Here is a 21,192-nt window from a genome sequence, read left to right as displayed (position 1 = left end):
ATTTTTAAAAAAGCACAGATAAAAACAACACAGACAATGAAATATACAGGCCCTAATAGCTTATAAGATAATATAATAGGCTATATTAGGCTATGAATAATTTTATAAATGCACAACGACGTCTGAGTTGAGAGAGAGAGAGAGAGAGAGAGAGAGAGAGAGAGAGAGAGAGAGAGCGAGAGCGAGAGAGAGAGAGAGAGAGAGAGAGAGAGAGAGAGAGAGAGAGAGAGAGAGAGAGAATTAGCAGAGCCTACAGACGTTTAAAAGTCCAAACAAAAGTATTTAGTCACAAGAAGTGATTGTAATCAATTACATAATTTAAAGTAGATTTTTACTAAATATGATAATACATCTAGGCCTATGCGTGGTCTAATGATCAGCTCTCAACGTAAGACTATATTAAATTCTCTGTGGATTAATGCTCCACCTGCATCAATTGGATCCTCGTCAAAAGGACATGTCATGTTCGTAGCCTAATAGTAGTGAAAAGAAAAGTTGTAACACTGATTTTTTTTTTCTAATCAATGAAAGATGGCATAACTGCCTCAACTGCGCTCTTGGTTGGTAAAGAACAGCTCATTCGCGCGCTTACTTTGTAAATGCCAGCTTCCGGTGCACGAATATGAATAAACGGTTGTTTTTGGTTCGTTTTTTCGTTCCTGTTGACTAGTGATTTCATTTTTCTTATATGAAATAGAAAACGAAAATAAAAGTGTATTTTGAATCTTTGTTAAATCATATTAACACAAAAAAAGAAAAAATGCAGTGTAATTCAATATTTGTTTTTTGTTTTAAAAGGAAAATCAAATAAACCAATCGTTTTTTGTTTTTTGATTCCCACTCATGATGGAAAAATCCAATGACCAAAAGATACACTGACCCTTGTGTGTTAAATATAACACTTTTAATATCAAAAGATGAAATTCAGATGTGACATATTTTAGAGAAACGTGTTAAAATAAATCACTTTTATTTGAATTTGATCATCAGAGGAAGTTGTTACTAGTCGTGTATAAATATTATTTTCACTCGTCAGTATTTTACTGTTCAGGTGAAATAAAGAACCGCCGGGTTACAAGATGACAGATCTGCTGACATCAATGGCCAAATATACCTGGGGTTATTATGGTCTGTACTTAGTTTATCCATGTGAGCATTTTAGTGAATAAAAGACAGTTACAAGTTTACTTCTTTTACCAACTAATAAACACCAGATGGTTGTTCTGGCACCAGCTGATTAAACTGAACTGAACTGAACTGAACTGGGTTGAAAACATAAAAGAAAACACATATTTTGATGCAGAACCTCTTTTATTATTTATCTTTGACCTGATATGGATTACATATACGAATGAACATCTAAAACTGCTTAATGACAAAGTGTTTTATCAAACTGGTCCAGAGAGCAGAGTCTCCATGAACAGAGAAACAACAGGAGACGGAAGCAGCAGTGTCTCCTTGTGTCCACTAGAGGGAGACTAAGTCTCTCCAGTCAGACTAGATGTTGGTTCTCGGAGCTGGAAAGTCTGAACTTTGGTCTCATCGTGACTCTCCAGCTATGTGTCCCTCACAGGGAGAAGATGGTCTGCAGGATCCTGCTGCTCATCCTCATGTTTATGACTCTCAGGCTGTTAGTTTATGCTGTATTTATGTCACACTTGCATTATTATCTGTTTGTGCTTCCATGAATATGTCTGTAAAAGCTAGCGATTATTAAAGACACAGAACCAAAACAAACAAAATATATCAGGGTAGTTTTGAAGAGTTCTTGAGCAAAAGAACCAAAACCAGACCATTAAAGAACTCTGTTACTAGTAAGAGTAAAAGTATGTCGTTAAAATGTGTAAATGAAACTGAGAGTTTTATAGATAGATAGATAGATAGATAGATAGATAGATAGATAGATAGATAGATAGATAGATAGATAGATAGATAGATAGATAGATAGATAGATAGATAGATAGATAGATAGATAGATAGATAGATAGATAGATAGATAGATAGATAGATAGATAGATAGATAGATAGATATCTTCCCTTGTCTTTGAAAAGAAGATTGATGTTGGAAAGATATTCTGCTGCAGCTTCTATCCTCCAAGAGAACAAGATGGAACCACCTGAAATTTACCATTTCATCAAAAGCTAAAGACGTGCTCTTCAAAACGATGAACCACATCTGCCAATATAAAGAATTAATGAACCTTAAGCTCAGTATTGATCTAAATCAGTGGTCCTCACTCCTGGTCCTCGAGAGCTGCTGTCCTGCATGTTTTTGATGTTTCCCTGCTCCAGTAAACCCTGATACAGATGACTGTGTCACCAACAGAACTGTGCAGACCTGGAGGAAAGATTGGTGATGACCACTAATTAGAATCAGGTGTGTTGATGCAGGGAAACATCAAAAACATGCAGGACAGCGGCTCTCGAGGACCAGGAGTGAGGACCACTGACCTAAATGAATATAAAAGTAGTAAAAGTGGAATCAAAACTCAGAGAAAACTTTATTTTCTTGATAGTAAAAGTGGAATCAAAACTCAGAGCCAACTTTATGTTCTTACATTTTTTCTGCTTTATTTTGGGAAGTATTTTACCACCGATGGGATCATAATTTTTTGCTGTCAACTTTAAACTATAATAATAAACTATAATAATATCCAATTCACCACGAAGAACTCAAAACTGGAATTTCTGTTGAATAATTTCATAATTTTGGATAAATATATTTTATAAAGGTGTAAATTCATGAATGGTTCCCCGTATTTCCTAATATGCTTTAAAAGAACTTTTAAAATTTATATATATATATATATATATATATATATATATATATATATATATATATATATATATATATATATATGTGTATTATTCATTTTTAATTCATGTTTACAGTTTATTTATAACTTTCCTTTTTATATTTTTTCATTTCAACATTTTATGTTGTCTGTGTTGTGTTGGTCTGTGAGGTTTATTTAACTGCTGACTATTTAGTCTAAAGGTTCAAAGGCTTTTGGAAAGTGCTTGTAAGTTTTGTCTGGACTATAAAGGTTTAAAAAAGGGGATTTCTTACGTAACGGAACCAGAACTGTAGAAATGTCGGTGGTTTTAATTTTGTTTTTTAAGTAAACACGATGCAACTATAACTGCCATGAAATAAAGTGACTCTTTCATGCAAAAACAACATATCAGTTAATTTATTTGTAATTTACGACGAGAAAAGTCTGAATTTTGGCGGGAACTTGCTGCGGGAGAAGAAAGGGCGTTACGTCACTTCCGGTGACGGCGCGGCGCTTATAAACCCCGCAGGTCGCGGGTTCGAGCCCAGTGCGAAAAAGCGGACTGACGGACTCAATTCAATTCAATTCAATTTTATTTATATAGCGTCTAATACAACAGATGTTGTCTCTAGACGCTTTCCAGAGATCCAGAACATGAACATAAACATAAACATAAACATAAACCCCCGAGCAATTATTATATAAACAATGGCAGGTAAAAACTCCCTTAGTGGGAGAAAAGCCTTAAGCCAAACAGTGGCAAGGAAAAACTCCCCTTTAGGAGGGAAGAAACCTTGAGCAGGACCAGGCTCATAAGGGGGGACCCTCCTGCCGAAGGCCAGACTGGGGGAGTCAGGGACGTCGACAGCACACAGCAGGCAGGTGGAAGCAGCAGCGGGATGACCAGAGGTGGGGGGGGGGGCGTCAGCACGGACTCACAGCTCTCTGAACTAAAACAAACTTTTTGAGGAGAAATGTCGGAGAAAAGAGTTGAAGTGGATAGAAAAATGATCTGTTGTTCCATCTGTCTGGATCTACTGAAGGACCCGGGGACGATTCCCTGTGGACACAACTTCTGCATTGACTGTATTAAAACCCACTGGGATGGAGAGGATGGGAGGGGAACCCACAGCTGTCCTCTGTGCAGGAAGACCTTCACGCCGAGACCCGTCCTGGTGAGAAACAGCTTGTTAGCAGAGTTAGTGGAGGAGATGAAGAAGACTGGACTCCAAGCTGATCTCTGCTATGCTGGACCTGAAGACGTGACCTGTGATGTCTGCACTGGGAGGAAGGTGAAAGCTGTCCAGTCCTGTCTGGTCTGTCTGGCCTCTTATTGTGAGAAACATCTCCAACCTCACTATGATGTCATGAGCAATGATGATGGATGAGCAATAACTTCCTAAAACTCAACGGCAATAAAACTGAGGCTCTTCTCATCGGCTCCAAATCCACCCTCACCAAGTCACAACCCTCTCCCGCCCCTCCCATCATCATCGACGGCTTCCCGGTACCCTTTTCCCCCCACGTCAAGAGCCTCGGCGTCATTCTGGACAATACACTCTCATTTGCACCTCACATCCACAACATCACCCGGACTGCATTCTTCCACCTCCGCAACATCTCCAGACTTCGTCCAGCACTGTCCCAATCCAGCACCGAAATTCTGGTCCACTCATTCGTCACATCCCGTATCGATTACTGTAATGCTCTCCTCACTGGCCTCCCAACCAAACTCACCAACAAACTACAACTCATTCAGAACTCGGCCGCCCGGATCATCACCCGCATCAAGTCATCTGACCACATCACCCCCGTTCTTATCCAACTCCACTGGCTCCCAGTCCAATACCGTATCATTTATAAAAACCTCCTCCTCACCCACAAAGCCCTTCATAACCTAGCCCCCACCTACCTCTGTGACCTACTGAAAGAATACACCCCCTCCCGTACCCTCCGCTCAACCTCTGCTGGACTTCTTTTCACTCCCACCTCACACCTTAGCAGCATGGGTGCCCGAGCTTTCAGTTGTACGGCACCCAGACTCTGGAACTCCCTCCCCCCATACATAAGACAAATAGACTCCATCACCACATTCAAAACACAACTCAAGACTCACCTGTTTAAACTTGCCCATTCACTTTGACCGGTCACCACACACTACCTCCCACCATACTGTTCTGTTATCTGTACTGTTGCTCCTTGATTGTATGTATTGTGTATGTGTGTATGTATTATAATTTCTACTTTATTATTATTGTATTTCCTTTATTGTATTGTTTTGTTTTTATTCTGTAAGGTGACCTTGGGTGACATGAAAGGCGCCGTTAAATAAAATGAATTATTATTATTATGATGCTCCTGCTTTTCAAAAACACCAGCTGGTGGATCCCTCCATGAAGCTCCAGGAGAACATCTGCTCTCTCCACCATGATTATACATATTTTATATATATTTTTTTGTATTTTTTTATATATTTTTTATTTCTGACTTTTCAGTCTTTTTACCCCTCCCCTGCATGTGTGTGCTAAGTTAGGCTGACCAAACGTCCTCTTTTCCCCGGACATGTCCACTTTTTACATCCTGTCCGGGGCGTCCAGGGGTTTTTTATAAATTGATGATAATGTCCGGTTTTCCTTTTGTGTGTGTGTGTGTGTGTGTGTGTGTGTGTGTGTGTGTGCGCCCCCCGGTTATGGTTCAGCGTGTGTGACGTAATCCCCGAGAGCTGCCTTGTGGGCAGATCTCCAACACTCAATAAGGAAGCAGCAGACAGCGGCGGTATCGCTTACCGGGCACACACTCCCAAGATGCCGAAGCGAAAATGCAGCTTCACAGATGCACTGAAAAAAAAATGTCCAATGTACAAACCCGGTCGGGACATATGGGAGGCTGAGTGGACCGTGTGCAAAGCTGGCACCAGCAGCGTAGCAACCTCAGCACGGGCCCCAGCACAAGATATATTGACGGGCCCTAGGTGCATGTTACTAATTAGGCGTACCCGCGCAATCACGCACATGCATGCGCTCACCCCCACTATGAGGTCTATATAGATTTTACCAACAGTTTGTTAAATTTTACAATCAAATAAATGACTTGGGTTATTGTAGCCTAATAGAAACTTTTTAAGAGGTCAAGATTCTAAATGTAACAGCCCAGCTTTGACTCACCTGTGCACAACAGTCTGCAGGTCAACAAATCTCACCATCGCATCAGACAGCACGGGAGGAGCTGTCTAATACATGGCGATGGCGGTGCTGAAATTACCACAAAATCATTTTTTTTACAAAGTCAAGAGTGCATCGCTACATGATAAAGCTTAAGGCAAGAGGAGATAATAAACATTAAGTCAACATGCGACATGCGCGTGTGTGTATTCGCGGCGCGAAACACACACATTCTCATTTATGTGGTGCTTGCCTGGCGCAGCTGATGGACAGAAACTGTATGGTGATTTTTAAAAGAAAAACTTTGCATAAGACGTTTCCAGCCGGAGTCATTATAAGGACGAATGAAAAGGGGTGGCTGGATGAAGGGATGATGATCAAGAAGCTGAGACAGGTCTGGAAATTTGGACTGGCGCAGCTGAATTAGCGGAGCGGAGCTCCTGCCGGATACAACCCGGTACCGGCTCCCCCACAGCGCGTGTGTGAGCGGGTCCCGCGTCCCGGGTCCCGGGTCCCGGGTCCCGGGTCCCGGGACGCGGGACCCGGGACCCGGGATCTGGGACCCGGGACCCGGGACCCGGGACCCGGGACCCGGGACCCGGGACCCGGGACCCGGGACCGCCGCGGGACCAGCGCGGGGGGGGGCGGACCGGGACCCGGTCCAGCGCGAGGGAGCAGACGGGGAGCGGACCCGGTCCAGCGCGGGGGGGGCGGAGCGGGACCCGAGACCCGGTCCAGCGCGAGGGAGCAGACGGGGAGCGGACCCGGTCCAGACTTTTCCAGCCAGAGTGAAATGAAAAGGGCTGGTGGCTGAGACAGGTTTATGTGCAGCGCCCCGTGGTTTTTTTAAATTCTTTAATGCAGAAACAGAATATGAACCTTTGAAGGGTTTGATTGATGTGAAAAGTGAAATAAAATATCAAACTAAGTTTTGCTTCCGCACTATTTTTAGCGTGTGTGTGTTTTGCAACGCGTGTGTGTGCAGCTCCGTCTCTGTAGACGGCGCCTTTTGGGTCGGTGCGCCGTATGTGTGTTTTAAAACCAAACATGACACACAAAACTGAGGGTGCGCCTTTCCACACAGTGCGCCATATGGTCGTGAAAATACGGTATATAAATAAAATTGAATTCAATTGAATTTAAATCTTTCCCTGGTCTTTTATAGATGTTTCTATTGTCTCTGTGCTTTTATGCTTTTACTTTTGTTTTTTTGTGTCTTGATTTTATTCCTTTTTGTTTATTTTGTTTGCTGGTATCTGTAGCACTTTGAGATTATTTTATGAAAAGTGCTTTACAAATATACACATATATTACAATGTATTATTATTATAGATGAAGAGCATCGCACAGGTTTATGTTCACTTTCAGTAAAAGTTTTGGGTTTCCTCCAATTATTAACTTTTACAAGAAATCCGTCCATTCCTAATAAAGAATAAATAAAAGGAGTTAAAATGAAGAGTTTTTTTTCATCAATCTTCCATCATACTGTGATTCCCTATTGGTGGGAAAGTGATATGTACAAATTATCTGCTCTATTGTGGCTTTTTTTTCTGAAATTATTCTTCTAAAAACTGGTCATGTACATCGAGAAATCATGTTCAACATTATTTCTTACATTTTAATAAGATAAACCTGTCTCAGATATAGAACAAATAGATTAATTAACTGAATGTATCAATAATCTGGGGCAGCACGGTGGCTTGGTGGTTAGCACTGTTCCCTCACAGCAAGAAGGTTCCCAGTTTGACTCCCAGGCCCGGCAGGGACTTTCTGTGTGGAGTTTGCCTGTTCTCCCTGTGCTTGCATGGGTTTTCTCCGGGTACTCCGGCTTCCTCCCACAGTCCAAAAACATGCATATTAGGTTAATTGGTGATTCTAAGTTTCCCGTGAGTGTGAGAGTTCATGGTTGTGTGTTTATATGTGGCCCTGTGATGGACTGGTGATCTGTCCAGGGTGTAACCCCTGCCTCTCACCTGAAATGAGCTGGGATAGGCTCCAGCAGACCCACACATATTGTGAAGGTGACTTATGCCCATCTCTATATTATATTAAATTGTTGCATTCATGTTTTAGGTTTGTGACACCATCTTAGACATCTTAGACATCCTATGACTACAGCTGAATCTGAGATGTCCTTCTCAACACTGAAGACAATCAAGACCTTCCTCAGGAATGATGAAGACAACGGCACAGCATCGTCTTAATATTGGCCAAGCTCTCTATGGAAAACATTTTAACATGTACACAACGTCCTCAGATACTGTGAAGTATGCAGTCTAAACACCATGTAGTCAAGGAAAGAGAAAAAAAGAGCAATACCACAAAATTCATATCAGCCTTTTACGTTAACCCCATATCTTGTGCTGCAGTTTAAATCTATGACCACTTGAGGGAAGCAAACACTTTAAATTTAGCTATAAAAAGCCATCACAGGAGCCGCTTCACCGACAAGTAAGGAAATTAAACTGGGAAGGCCAAGTCATATGACAAAAATGAGCCTTTTTGTTTGTTTTTTAGTAAATGTAGACATTTTTTCGATTCTCTGACGTGACCATGAAATCCAAAAGTCTGAAATAACACTTTGCTTGTTGGGGCTGCCTAAGTTTTATCAGATGAGCCAATCAAGTCTGCAGCATGTTGTGCTGTGCATCAAATAGGTTTGATGTTTGAACATTCTTGTCAAACATCAAACCTATTTTTCTCTCCCAAACCTCACATCATTCTGCATTTGCTTGATCTTGGAAGTCTGATGTGTAAAGTTGTGACACCAATTTCAAAAGAAGCACACTAATAAGCATCTTTTATGTTGAGAAGCTTTAGGTGACCAAGATTTCTTACTAAACCCATTTATATAGCCAATTCATTAGTACTATTAAAAAATGGTGCATCTAATGGACAAAATAAAAGCATAATGTGACTTTTTTACTATCAATCCATAGTCACCCCTGAAGTAAAATGTTAATGTGTTTAAAACAGGTATACATGTAATATGTCATAATTATATGATCAAAAATTCAAAAAATCAACCCCCCAAAAAATTTTTTTTTTACTTATCTTGCACTTTATTTTTTACTTATTTTGCACTTTATATAAAAACCAGCACCTGCGATGAAGCACCTGTAATTCTGTTGTTATGAAATATGAACAATGACTATAAGGAATCTTGAATCTTGAATAAACATTTGCACATTTGACTAAAACACAAACCTCAAGTGAGTTTCCCTTTTTTTTATTTACTTCAAAAATGTATGTTCAAAATGTTTTATTGTAATTATGCAATGATTTATAAAACTAATAAGGGTCGCACCCTTCACACAAAGGTCTGGACTCAGCAAAATGTGCCGCAATAAATATTATGTGTAGTGAATTAATATCAGCATCATGTTTAACATTAAACTATAGTAGTCAACATTTTAAGTGGATCAAAACATTTAAGCAACAAAATGTCAGAAAAGAACAGACAAGGTTCAAAATTCTTACCGAACATGTAATTGTGATTTTGATCCACCTATACAGAGTTGACTACTGTATATGTTGCCCAATGGGCAACTTTCTTACATCCGATTCTGAAAAATAGATGCATCTGGACGATTTTGTTAGCATCCACTTAACCAATCATATTCTTATTAATTTGACCTTATTTATGTATGCAAATATTTTTTCTATCTGTAATTGAAGAAAGCGCCTAAGTCTCTCCTGAAGTAGATTTTACTTACCTGCACTTATGAGGATACACTGAGATACAGACATAAAACATTTTTTCAAATACTCGTATTGACTAAGCAAAACAAAAGAACAACTCTGACTCTATATTTATTTTTCTGTAACATTTTCAAATGAAGCACGTCTGCTTTCTGGGAGAAGCAGATCCCCGTCGCCCTGAATATGGAAGAAGTGGGCAAGATAATGGATGGATGAATCTTCAAAGAAGAGTGAATGAGAACATTGTTGGTGGCTCTTTCACTCACCAGCCCTGAACTTGGATTTTAGTTAATTTTCCAGTTCATATTACGAAATCAGCCTTAGTTATAAATTGTCTCATTTTCAAATAATTACCAAAATTAACTAATTGAATCAAATGACAGCGATTGTTCAATTAAATACTGTACATTCCAGTAAAGTTGATGTTGTGTAATTGGAAGTGTGGAAACGTGTTAGATGACTTTACCACTGTGAAAATATTTTCATGAACAAAAGAATCCCCAGTTGAAAATTATTTTATTAATATTCTTCTTTTAAATTAACAAACACTGCTATACATATTGCTGTTTTTTATTTATTTTTAATCATTTTGAACAGTTAAAGCATTTCAAAACAGAAGTAATAGTCATTGAACAGGCGACAGACAGTAGATGACTAAAACAGTAGAAGATCTACAGTCGATGGCTACTCTATATGTGTTGAGGGGCTCCAGAATGTTCCAGCACACAGACTCGGGGATGTTTTTGGTTATCACCCCACCGGTTTACACTATCTTACAGGATGAACCCTCCCCTCACATGATTTAACAACTGATCACATTAAATTGAAATATAAACAGCCAACGTCTTTCAAAACACATAGCAGCAGCTTTTATTCAATTCCAAAATGCAGTTTCTGCATCCAGCACAAAAAAATAAAATCAAGCACAAATTCCTCTGATTACCAAAAAAGTGTTTCAGCAAAGATGACGACCTCCTTTAAAGCCCTGACGTACAATTCATTAGGAATGTTTTTAGTAAAACAGAGTAAAGAAAAACTCTCAGGACACTCAGTGTTCTGTCCTTTTCAGTGCATTGTATTTCAAACCCCCATCCCCTTAAGATACACACATGTAAAAAATAATGACCAAGTTTGTGGTAGAAGTAAAGAGTTAGAACTCTTTCATGTCAGACCAGCTGTTGAGAGGTTTCTTCATCTCTTCCTTATTCTCAGAGTGTACTGTGTCTAACGCTGGATTTCAATCAGACTTTTGCTAAGTACCTCAGAATGCACGCACCCTGAAATCAGCACATCTGAGGAGAAACTTAAACATAAGTTGTTTACAAAAATTGACAAGATTTGCAAATGTGTCTCAAACAGGGTTGACATCATTGGCAACTTGAGACAGTTTAAACCACAGTGGCGTTCTCAAATTTGAGCAAAATCCCTCCTTTTTAGACGAAGACATACGAATTACAGGATTACATGTATCTCACAAATCTTTTCGGCTTTTTGAAACCTGACCTGCCCCTGACAGGCAGTGTGGAAAAAAAGGTAAGATGTTTGTTTGGAGAGCAAGCAGACAGCGGAGAAGGGTTTTGTTCAAACATTTTGAACTGTCTGAGGAAAAAATACAAACCTCTCTGTAACACACAATGAGGTGATCAAATTTAAAAGTACCAATTGTGCAACAGCCGGCAGGACTCGTTAAAATGGGATTCCACTACACATGAGAGATATTCCCTGACATGAATGTAAATCACATACACTTTGTCAAAAAACAGGTTGTAAAGTTCAGGTACAGAATCACTGAGGAAAAGCACACAATACAACTGTAAAGTCAAGCCACTATGGCAAAATAGAAAGTATGAAGGAACTAGTCATTGATTGAAAGTTGGCTCGTATCCTTTGCAGCTCTGAGGAGACTTCGGTCACCCGCGGGTGACCAGATTGCTTTTCTACAGGCAGTTTCAACGAGAAGACAGTGTCTCAACAAAACACTTTGCAAAATTCGATCAGCACAGGCCATAAATACAATTAAACAGACTTTTTTTTTTTTTTAATCAACAAAGTGTACACACTTTGAGAAGCTATGTTTAATCAAGTTACAAAATGTCAAATATAGATGGAAAAATATCGGGAGGAAATCTTTGCTCATCGTCTCTCCTCTCTTCAGAAGTTCCAGTAGAGAATGCTGACCTCGCTTTGTGATTTATTCATTGATTTGTCTTGGCAGAGTGCAAGTGTCAGCCACATGGCTTTCTAGACATTTTTAATATATATATATATATATATATACTGTATATATATACTGTATATATATACTGTATATATATATATATATATATATATATATATATATATATATATATATATATATATATATATATATATATATATATATATATATATATATATATATCTTAGTTCTAAGATATATCTTATATATCTTAGAACTTTTTTGTCATAGTCACATCTAACATGATTGCCATATACTGGCATATCTTTCTTCAGAACAGTCCGTAAACAAACTGACACTGTGGACTTGAAATGATTTTGGGACAAAGCCTTTTAGGTTTGCTCCACACACTACGACAAACTGAAAACGTGACACTAAAGTGGGATGAGAAGAGACGTGGCGTAGCACTTGTGGGTCTCCGGCCCACAGAGGAGACGGCTCACATGGTCAGCTTGGTCTGGACTCTGGATCGTGTTCTGAAGACACTGGAGGGCGGCAGGGTGGAGGGGTAGTCGGTCCTCACGTTTGCTCTCAACCACAGTGTTAGTTTTTCCTCCCCCTCCCCCCCCCACTCAGAGAGCCAGCAGGGTGGGCGAGTTGAGGGAGTCAGAGGACTGGTCTCCGCTGCTGCTGCTGCGCCGGTGGGCCTTGGAGCAGGACTCGGAGGAGGGTGACGGGCTCTCGGGCTCCAGCATGTTTGGGTAGGTGAATATAAGGTTGCTGGCGTTTGGCGTGGCGGCCGGCGTGGACGCCACCACCACCGGCGTGTTCAGGCTGTCTCCATCGGGGCAGTACATCCCCCCGCTGCCGCCCAGGCAGATGGGCTTGATGACGGAGCGCTGAGGTTTGCCCATCTCATCCTCCATTTCCTCTGGTTCTTGCTTCACCACCACGTGGTTTACCTGAGCCCTTAAGCCCATGTTGGAGCGCATGGTGAGGGGAAGCGGGGCGCATTGCTGCTGCTGCTGCTGCTGGTGCTGCTGGTGGCGCTCACCGATGGGCAGCTTGCACGCGGGATTGTGCGCCACCAGCATGAACTCCAGCTTGTCTTTCTCCTTCTGCAGGCTCTCAATCTCCTTCTGCAGGTCTGCTTTCTCGTCCTCTAGCTTCTCCGTTTCCTGTTTAAAGGAAACAGTAAATGTGAATATTTCATTTCATTTCATTTTTATTTATTCCGATCATGGAAATATGCAAACAGAAAAAACAAGCAAGTAAAAATAACAACAACACAATCATCAACTAAAGCATATTCCATAACCAGAAAGGAGCAGGAAGAAGAAAATCTTATCAATATCAACACAAAAGCTTTTACCAAAAGGACTCAAACAGTGGTTAAAATCGAATCAGCAGTGTACACATGAATAGTTCTTAACTTGTTGACTGCTTGCTTTGTTGTCTTTTTATGTTTCTAATTGGAAATTGATTGTATTTATTTGATTTATTGTTATTTATTTTATTTTATTTTCCTTTTTCCTTTTCTTGTTATCTTAATATTTTATTGCTCTCTATTCTGTTCAAAATCTGCCTATGGACAAGTGTTGCGAATTAGCACTTGTGCTAAATCACTTAAACAATGCATCTGGTTTGTCCAATGTTATGGCTATGTCCATATCAAATAAACATAAATAAAATAATCATAATTATACCTGCCCCTCCCTCAAAAAAAATTTGAACAATAATAACAGATGGTCTGCACACTTACAATTACTCAGTTAACATCACAAAGAAAGGAAAGAAAAAATCAAAGATAGATTGTCTGTCTCCATACGCATATATTATAAATCTTAACTATTTCATCGATACATTGCTATTTTTTTCTCTTTAAATTTTTTTTTATACTGAAATATGTTTATACAGCCCTTTAAATCATCATGTAATGAATTCCATAACTTAATTCCAACAACAGAAACACTCATCTGCTTTAAAGTTGTTCGGGCAAATAGATATTTAAAATTAAATTTTCTTCAACTATCTTCATTATTTGAACTGAAAGTAAACTTTTTTCTGGTAATGCTTTACATTTAGCTGTGTACATGATTGTGAGTGTCTGTAACTTAACCAAATCATCAAGTTTCAGTAATCTTGATTCAATAAATATAGAAATAACATGGACAGATCTGCAGTCACAGGCAAGAAAATCATCCAAGCATGCTACTGTAAAGTTTAACGACAAAATAAAACTGAGTCAGACGCTTCACAATGATCATTTCAAGCATTTTCTCAATAGTGGCCAGATTATATCTGTGCATCTCATGAGAGCCAAAAGAGGGCACTGTTTGACAGTTTAATGTTCAGTACAATCAGCATATTATTGCCAGTGTCTGTTTTCAGACATGTAATCTTAAAGCAGCCTGCGTGAGTTTAAACATCACGTAAAGACTGTATCTTACATCTCTCGGAGATGTAAGATTTTCAACAACAGTGTGTCATTGATGTGTCAACTCAAAGATAAAGACAAAAAAAATGTTGGTAGACTTGAGGCGGAGGAGGATAAGCTTAAGTGCTGTCTGAGGACTTTGACTCATGAGCAAAGGTATGAGGAAGTTGCTCGCAGAGTCAAGAGAGGAGGGGTGGAGTAAGACTTAAATGATACCAGTCAAGGTGTGGTCTAAATTTCACTAGAAGCAGAAGTTTGTTATTAAGGTTTTCAATAAAATCAGGTTTGTGAAGATGGAAAGTTTTTCTCCTCTTGAAATATCCGCTTAGGAGCGATTGTACATACTGTACTTGTGTACCATGTTGCCATGTGAGACGAGCAATTTGCCCCTTTGCTAAATGTTCTGCATTCATGACGAAAGCTGACTACGGTACATTCCATTCCAGTTTGTCTTTGTCTTTTCTTTTTTTATAGGCTCTAAAAAAATGTACTTCTCTGTGACTGGACGAATTAGTCGATGCTGTTACTGTCTTAGAGTCATTAGCAGCAAGACGGCCTTAACTCTGTCAACATCGGCCACAGAGACAAAAGCTTTTCATTGCCTGCCATTTCTTCCCTCAAACTTATAGGCACGATCAAAGTTAAACCAGTCAGGTGAGGTTATAAATTAAGGAGTGGAGCTTAGTCACCCATCAAAAACTTTGGTTCATGGCACAATTTGGAACAAGAATTCATATTTTTCCCTTCTCGTGCACAAATACCTTTTCTTTTTTTATTAATCTAATCCTTGAACATCCTAAATGTAAAACAAAGCTTTTTGTATTTTAAACAGGTAACAGAGATTGTAATATGCTGGCTCCTGCGCTTCACTCACCCCTTGCAGCATCTCGGTGAGCTCCCGTCTGCGGTTGCGGCACTTGGCCGCGGCTAACTTATTCCTCTCGCGCCTCACCCTCCTTTTCTCCTCTTCCTCCGGGGTGAGCTAAGGGCGGGTAAACAAAGAAAAACCCGTCAGTAAAATCAGCCAGTTGCCAATCAATATGAAGAGCAGTGAACATATCAGGAATTTCGCGTGATAAAACTAAGTGATGAAACCTCATTCAAATGTGTTTTATTTACTGGTTCCTTCTGAAAGCCATTCATGATTTTTATCTTTACATGTATACATGACATCCAGAGATGCCGGTAGTTTGTTACCTGCTCATCCCTCTTGCGTCGGGTCCTGGTGTCCCCGATGGAGCGGATGACCCCGGGCCGGGTCAGCGTGTTGTGAGCCAGCAGGCCCGGCCCGTTGGTCAGGTGATGGCCGTACGGGTGGGAGCGGGAGTACGGGTTGGACATGGAGGTAATAACGGTGGGCTGCACCATCCACTGAAGGTCTTGGCTGGTTGTGATTGCATTGATTGTGGGGATGAAGGCACTGTTGGAGCCAGGCATATCAATCCTGTATTTCTGGATGGTAAGAGGAGGAAAAGGTCATGAGGATTCATGCTGGAGGAAGATGTTGCAGAAACAGTGGGGTGGAAGCTACATGACATGCTCTTATGTTGATGTGTGAGTCAACTTTATTCCATAAGCAGCTTTTTATATTGCTCACAGCACATTCACACTGATGCCTCCACCACCACCCACCATCACTAAATTCACACATTTTTCCGCATTTCAAGCTTTTAGTAATGATTCAATCCACATAAATTGTTTGTAACTCCTGTGGAACGGTGACATAATCTGTGAATCATATGGGAAAGCCCAAGGTGTCCAAAGTAGTCATTTTACTACAATAAACATGAGACAAGTAGGGCATTAGCAAAATGGCTAATATCTTGAATGGAGATATGGCAGTGTCTCTCACTGCAGATTAAAAAATAAGAAGAAAAATAAAAGAATATCAAATGTAAGAAACCAAAACATGTTCAAATCTTAGCACAACATAAATATATAATTCACTTTACAAAAGTGTCTGATACAGGGGTATGTCATAAAATGCCCTCATTTATAACACTGTAGTTATAGACCACAGTGATGATAAATGACAAATGTCTCCAGCCTGTAATTTAAGAGCTAGTCTGAACTATATCTACAGTCCAAACTGATGTCAGATCCGTTTTGCTTCCTATGGTTCTGGCGTCCACACACTGAGGAGCTGCTCACCGCCTGCGTGCATAATTCACACACATCCCCAAATCCCCCGTTTTTCTAACTTTCCGTCGGATATCCTGGCTGTCTACTGGAACGTTGTTTATCTGGTGAGTCATTGTGTATGGGATTTGTTAAGCACATGTGAATTTCGCTCAGTTCCAGTAAAGGAGGAAGCGGCACAGGCTTGTTATCCAGAATTAGACGAGTGGGATTTTGTCCAGCTTTGCTTCCGATAAAGTTACCACATAATATTATTAATAATAATAATAATAATAATAATAATAATAATAATAATAATAATAATAATAATAATAATAATAATAATAATAATAATAATAATGTATGCAAAGCAACGTAATGGACAAAAAACTTTAATTGGAGTCATTCTGGGAGAAACACAACATTTGGTCTAATAAACACACAAACTGTCTTATTTGCTTAAATGGCAGTTCATGTTCTGGGTTGCACTGTAATGGAAAACAGGGAGTGATTGCAGTAAACTAAAGCAAAGCTAGATAGAGGCCAGTAAATGTCGTTTACTGTAATGTTGCGTGAGCCTGACGCAGCTTTTCCACAGAAGAGCGGGGTGGAAACAACGCGCGTATTCCCGGATTCAGACCCGACTATTTTGGAACACACAGACGTTTTTGAGTTTATGAGAATATTTCCTTTCAGAGATGTGACGAAATGGCGTGGACGGGATTTGCAGTGTTCTGTGGCCAGATAAATCAGAGCAGTGCCACTCGCCCCTGCAGGGACGTGAGCGCCTGTGAGCGGGCAGAGCTGCCGGTCCGAGTGCGCTTCCAGCTGGAGGAGACGCGCCGTGCGCAGTATCCGGGGACCCGTCTCCTCACATCACCCCTCATCCCCACATCATCCCCACTCCGCTGCATTCTTCTAACAGTAAAAACGCGGATGAAATGAGCACATCTGACACGTTTTCGTTATAGCTTTTTCACATCCTGTAACCAAAAAGCAGCCGGCCGGCGCTTTGGGAAGCCCGACATTTCCCCGGCTCTGTGTTTACATGAACTGAGCCAGCAGTGCGAGCCTGTTGCATTCTGCATTCTGCAGGCTCAGAGCTTTATCTCCAGCCTGGTAATTACCGAGGCTCAGACTGAGAAGAGCTCAGTGGAAGAGCTCAGTGGAAGAGAGTATCTGTCTGCTCTGGACGGTGCGTGCGTTGCGCGCAAAACAAGTAGCCGCAAATGTATCCAATTACTAACAGTTTTACGCACAAACGGGGAATATGACAACATTCACATCTGGACATAAGAAGCTCAAATATACTTTTCATATGGCCACTTAATTTCTCCTCCTGCGTACAGAAATGCTTCCCTGTAGCCGCAATTTGTTGTGTTGAGAAAAGATGTCCGCGGAAAAAAGCTCCGTTCTTGGCCTTTAACCGTGTGCGCTCCGGCCACCGCGGAAACATTCTCCATTCAAATATATGACATGAACCGACATGCCGGAGCTTGACGATAGAAATCAGGTGGTGAGTCCAAACTGGGTGTGCATGGATCGAGTCTCGCATCGGTTGAGTCACAGATTAAATCAGCTTCAATGTTTTGTTTGCTGTTTTTTTTTCTCTCTTTCTTTTTCCCCCTCAGGCGACCCGGTGGATTATTATCTATTAGGATAATATCAGGAGGCGCTCAACATCTTGGTAAATAAATAAGGACATTGTTCCAGGCGTTGTCCCCTGGAAGAGCACATATATTCTCCGTTAATCATTAGATACCTGGTAGCTGGAGGTAGAGACCGGGCTGCCGATGGTGCTGCTGCCGCTGGTGAAGGACTCCGGCTGGGCCGGGGAGGTGCTGCTGCCGCGGGACGAGGTGTCGTAGTTCCCGGAGTAGTCCTGGTACATGGTCCAGGGGAGAGGAGGCTCTCAGCCGGCTGGTGCAGCTCTGCCTGGAGCCTTTTCTTTAGAAAAATCCCCGCAACAAAAAAAAAAAAAGAAAAAAGAAGAGAAGGCACCAACAGAAATCCTCTCACTGGAGATATCCAAAGAAAAAAGTTGGCCAAGTGCAATAATCCTTCTCTAGCCTAGAACACGTTACTGATATCGCAAGTTGGAACTATATCTATTTTTTTAGTCCCCCCTGCTTGAGATGATTTGATCTTATTGTGCTTTTACTAATCAGACTATTCTGTCTAAGATCCTCCTCAAAACTTAGACTAGAAGTCAGCGACGCACCTTCAGCCAGTCGGAGTCAGCCTGTATTCAGAGTGACACACGCAGGTTATCGTTTCCTTTAAAAGCCTATTATTCCCTGTTTTTACTCTTCTGAATATTTCCGTCGCCTTTGCGCTGCTCTACCCTATAAGATCGCTGCTGTTCACGGAACAGCTCGAACTTTTTTTTTTTCTTTTCCTTTTCACCCCACTTCCTAGAGATGACTCACTTCAATGGCACTACGAGGAAACTGCTACTGCTTTTCAACGGCGACGACAGCAGCGCGTCACGGCTGGGCGGCGCGCCCGCTCCGAAGGGAGGGAGGGGGCAGGCGCGGCCCCGCGGCGCGGCCCCGCCGAGCGCGTCCCCGCTCCCCCGTTAAAAGGCTGAGTTACGGTTCCGCACCTGAGTCCTCCTGTGTCCACAAACTTCTGCTTAGAATGAAGAAACTGGCTACTAGGCTACTTAAGCCTGAATTATGGTTCAGTTAAATCGACAGGCTCTGCGTTGGTGTAACGCGGACCATAAATCAGCCTTTAGAATAGAGAACATACCAGTCTTTGATATCTCTCATATTTTTTTCTATATAGATAACTTGAGGTCGGTCATATCTCTCAAGCATTTTGGTCTCCATTATTTTCAAAACTGGAGAACTTTTCCAATGAGTATCTCTATTTTCGAACTTGTACCGTATACAGATGTATGTATGAGAAAATAAACACGTGCTGTATGTATGTATGTATGTATGTATGTATGTATGTATGTATGTATGTATGTATGTATGTATGTATGTATGTATGTATGTATGTATGTATGTATGTATGTATGTATGTATGTATGTATGTATGTATGTATGTATGTATGTATGTATATATATATATATATACTGTATATATATGTATATATATATATATATATATATATATATATATATATATATATATATATATATATATATATATATATATATATATATATATATATTTCTATATAGATAACTTGAAGTCGAATGTATCTGACATAATAAATATAGTTATTCTCATGGGTTAATACCATATTCATTGTAGTAAGTGGAGAAATAACAAACCCTCCTTTGATTGGTTTTGAAACTATTTTAAATTATTCTTATCCCTAAGAAAAATCGACTCCGACAAAATGGCTAAAAAGATTTGTGACGATATATCTCGTTTTCTGCTTTTTTGATGCATGCCTCAGTCCTTGCTCCTCTTTTTGTCACTTATGTTTGCCTGATTTTAAATACTGTGATACTTTTATAGTTTGCACTTTATAAAAAGCCCTGTTTTGTCTTTTATTTCATTATATAGTTAATTGTTTTTCTATATAGCTCTATATTTGACAGCATCTCATATTATGTCTACTAAGTATACTATCATCCTTACGAGAAGATGTTTAATTACTGTTCTATGTTGTTTTATTGTGTTCAATAAAGAAAAAAAGATGTATGGTTTCGCGCTAAGGCTGATTTATGGTTCCGCGTTACACCGACGCAGAGCCTACGGCGTATTGTACACGGCGACTTGCACGTACGCTGCGCGTCGCCGCGTACCCTACGCCGTAAGCTCTGCGTCGATTTAACGCGGAGCCATAATTCAGATTTTAGCGCCAACTTCACAGCCAAAGCTGGACCCAAAAAATCAGTCTCCAGATTTTGTGGGCCATGTGCGTCAGTCAGGGCCCCGCTGCGCCCAGGACTTCACCGTTTGTCTCACTCCTTCGGTCCATTGACGCATGTTTCCTAAAATGGGCAGTTGCGTCAGAGCGCGCGTGCGGGTTTCCTTGGTAAAAGAGGCGTCAGATGCTGCAGGGATTCCCTCCCCTTCCTGGCTGTTCCCCGCTCCACGCTCCTCCTCACCGCCCCGAAACAGAGATAGAACGATAGAAAAGAAGCAGCCACGTTGAAAAAGGCAGCCGAGCCCATTTTGTAACTCTCCAGATAAACTAAATTCAATATTTGTGTGTGTGCATCCTGACAGGTAAAGCGAGCGCGCTGTGTGTCCAGTGGCGCCAGCAGGGGGGGTTCAGGGGTGGGGGGGCAGGGGTGGCCATGGCCCCCCCTACAAATTTGCTGGCCACCCCACTGGCCTCAATAAAAAAAAAAAAAAACACTTGCCAGTCACATAGATTCTATCATCAGTTATGCGTTTCATTCCAAATCATTTGGGCAAAATGCATATCAGTAGGTGTTTCTTTAAGTATTTCTGAGCCTAATAATAATAATTAAAAAATAAATAAATATATATATATATATATATATATATATATATATATATATATATATATATATATATATATATATATATATATATATATATATCACCTTATTATTGTATATACCAGTTTACTGTTTATAGTGTGTTATTACTGTGTGATAACTATTTCTATTGATGCCTCTTGTTTTTTGAACTATCCCCTTTGCTGCTGCTGTAATCTGCAAATTTCCCCTCTGTGGGACTATTAAAGGATTTCTTATCTTATCTTATCTTATATATAAATAAATAAATATATAAATATAATATATTATATAAATATAATATATATATATAATATAATATATATATAAATAAATATATATATATATATATATATATATATATATATATATATATATATATATATAT

The 21,192-nt window shown here is 40.2% G+C and overlaps 1 protein-coding gene across 1 annotated transcript; it reads right to left on the bottom strand.

The window, feature by feature from the left end:
• Window positions 1–12,053: 12,053 nt before the first annotated feature.
• Window positions 12,054–18,809, bottom strand: fosl2 (FOS like 2, AP-1 transcription factor subunit). Its single transcript, XM_061744010.1, has 4 exons — window positions 18,116–18,809; window positions 15,433–15,687; window positions 15,110–15,217; window positions 12,054–12,976 (listed from the first exon to the last, which is right to left on the bottom strand). Exons 1-4 carry the CDS (start codon window positions 18,242–18,244, stop codon window positions 12,431–12,433), a joined length of 1,038 nt encoding a protein of 345 aa, XP_061599994.1. The 5' UTR covers window positions 18,245–18,809; the 3' UTR covers window positions 12,054–12,430.
• Between the last annotated feature and the right edge of the window lie 2,383 nt (window positions 18,810–21,192).

The sequence above is a fragment of the Cololabis saira genome, chromosome 16 (assembly GCF_033807715.1).
Source record: "Cololabis saira isolate AMF1-May2022 chromosome 16, fColSai1.1, whole genome shotgun sequence".
Classification (NCBI taxonomy): Eukaryota; Metazoa; Chordata; class Actinopteri; order Beloniformes; family Belonidae; genus Cololabis; species Cololabis saira.
This window is presented reverse-complemented; position numbering and strand designations above follow the sequence as displayed.

Coding starts and splice junctions, on each gene's coding strand:
- fosl2 (XM_061744010.1), bottom strand. CDS start 18,244: ATGTACCAGGACTACTCCGGGAACTACGACACCTCGTCCCGCGGCAGC. Junction 15,688..18,115: donor TCTCTACCTCCAGCTACCAG/GTATCTAATGAT, acceptor CTTACCATCCAG/AAATACAGGATTGATATGCC. Junction 15,218..15,432: donor GACGCAAGAGGGATGAGCAG/GTAACAAACTAC, acceptor ACCCGCCCTTAG/CTCACCCCGGAGGAAGAGGA.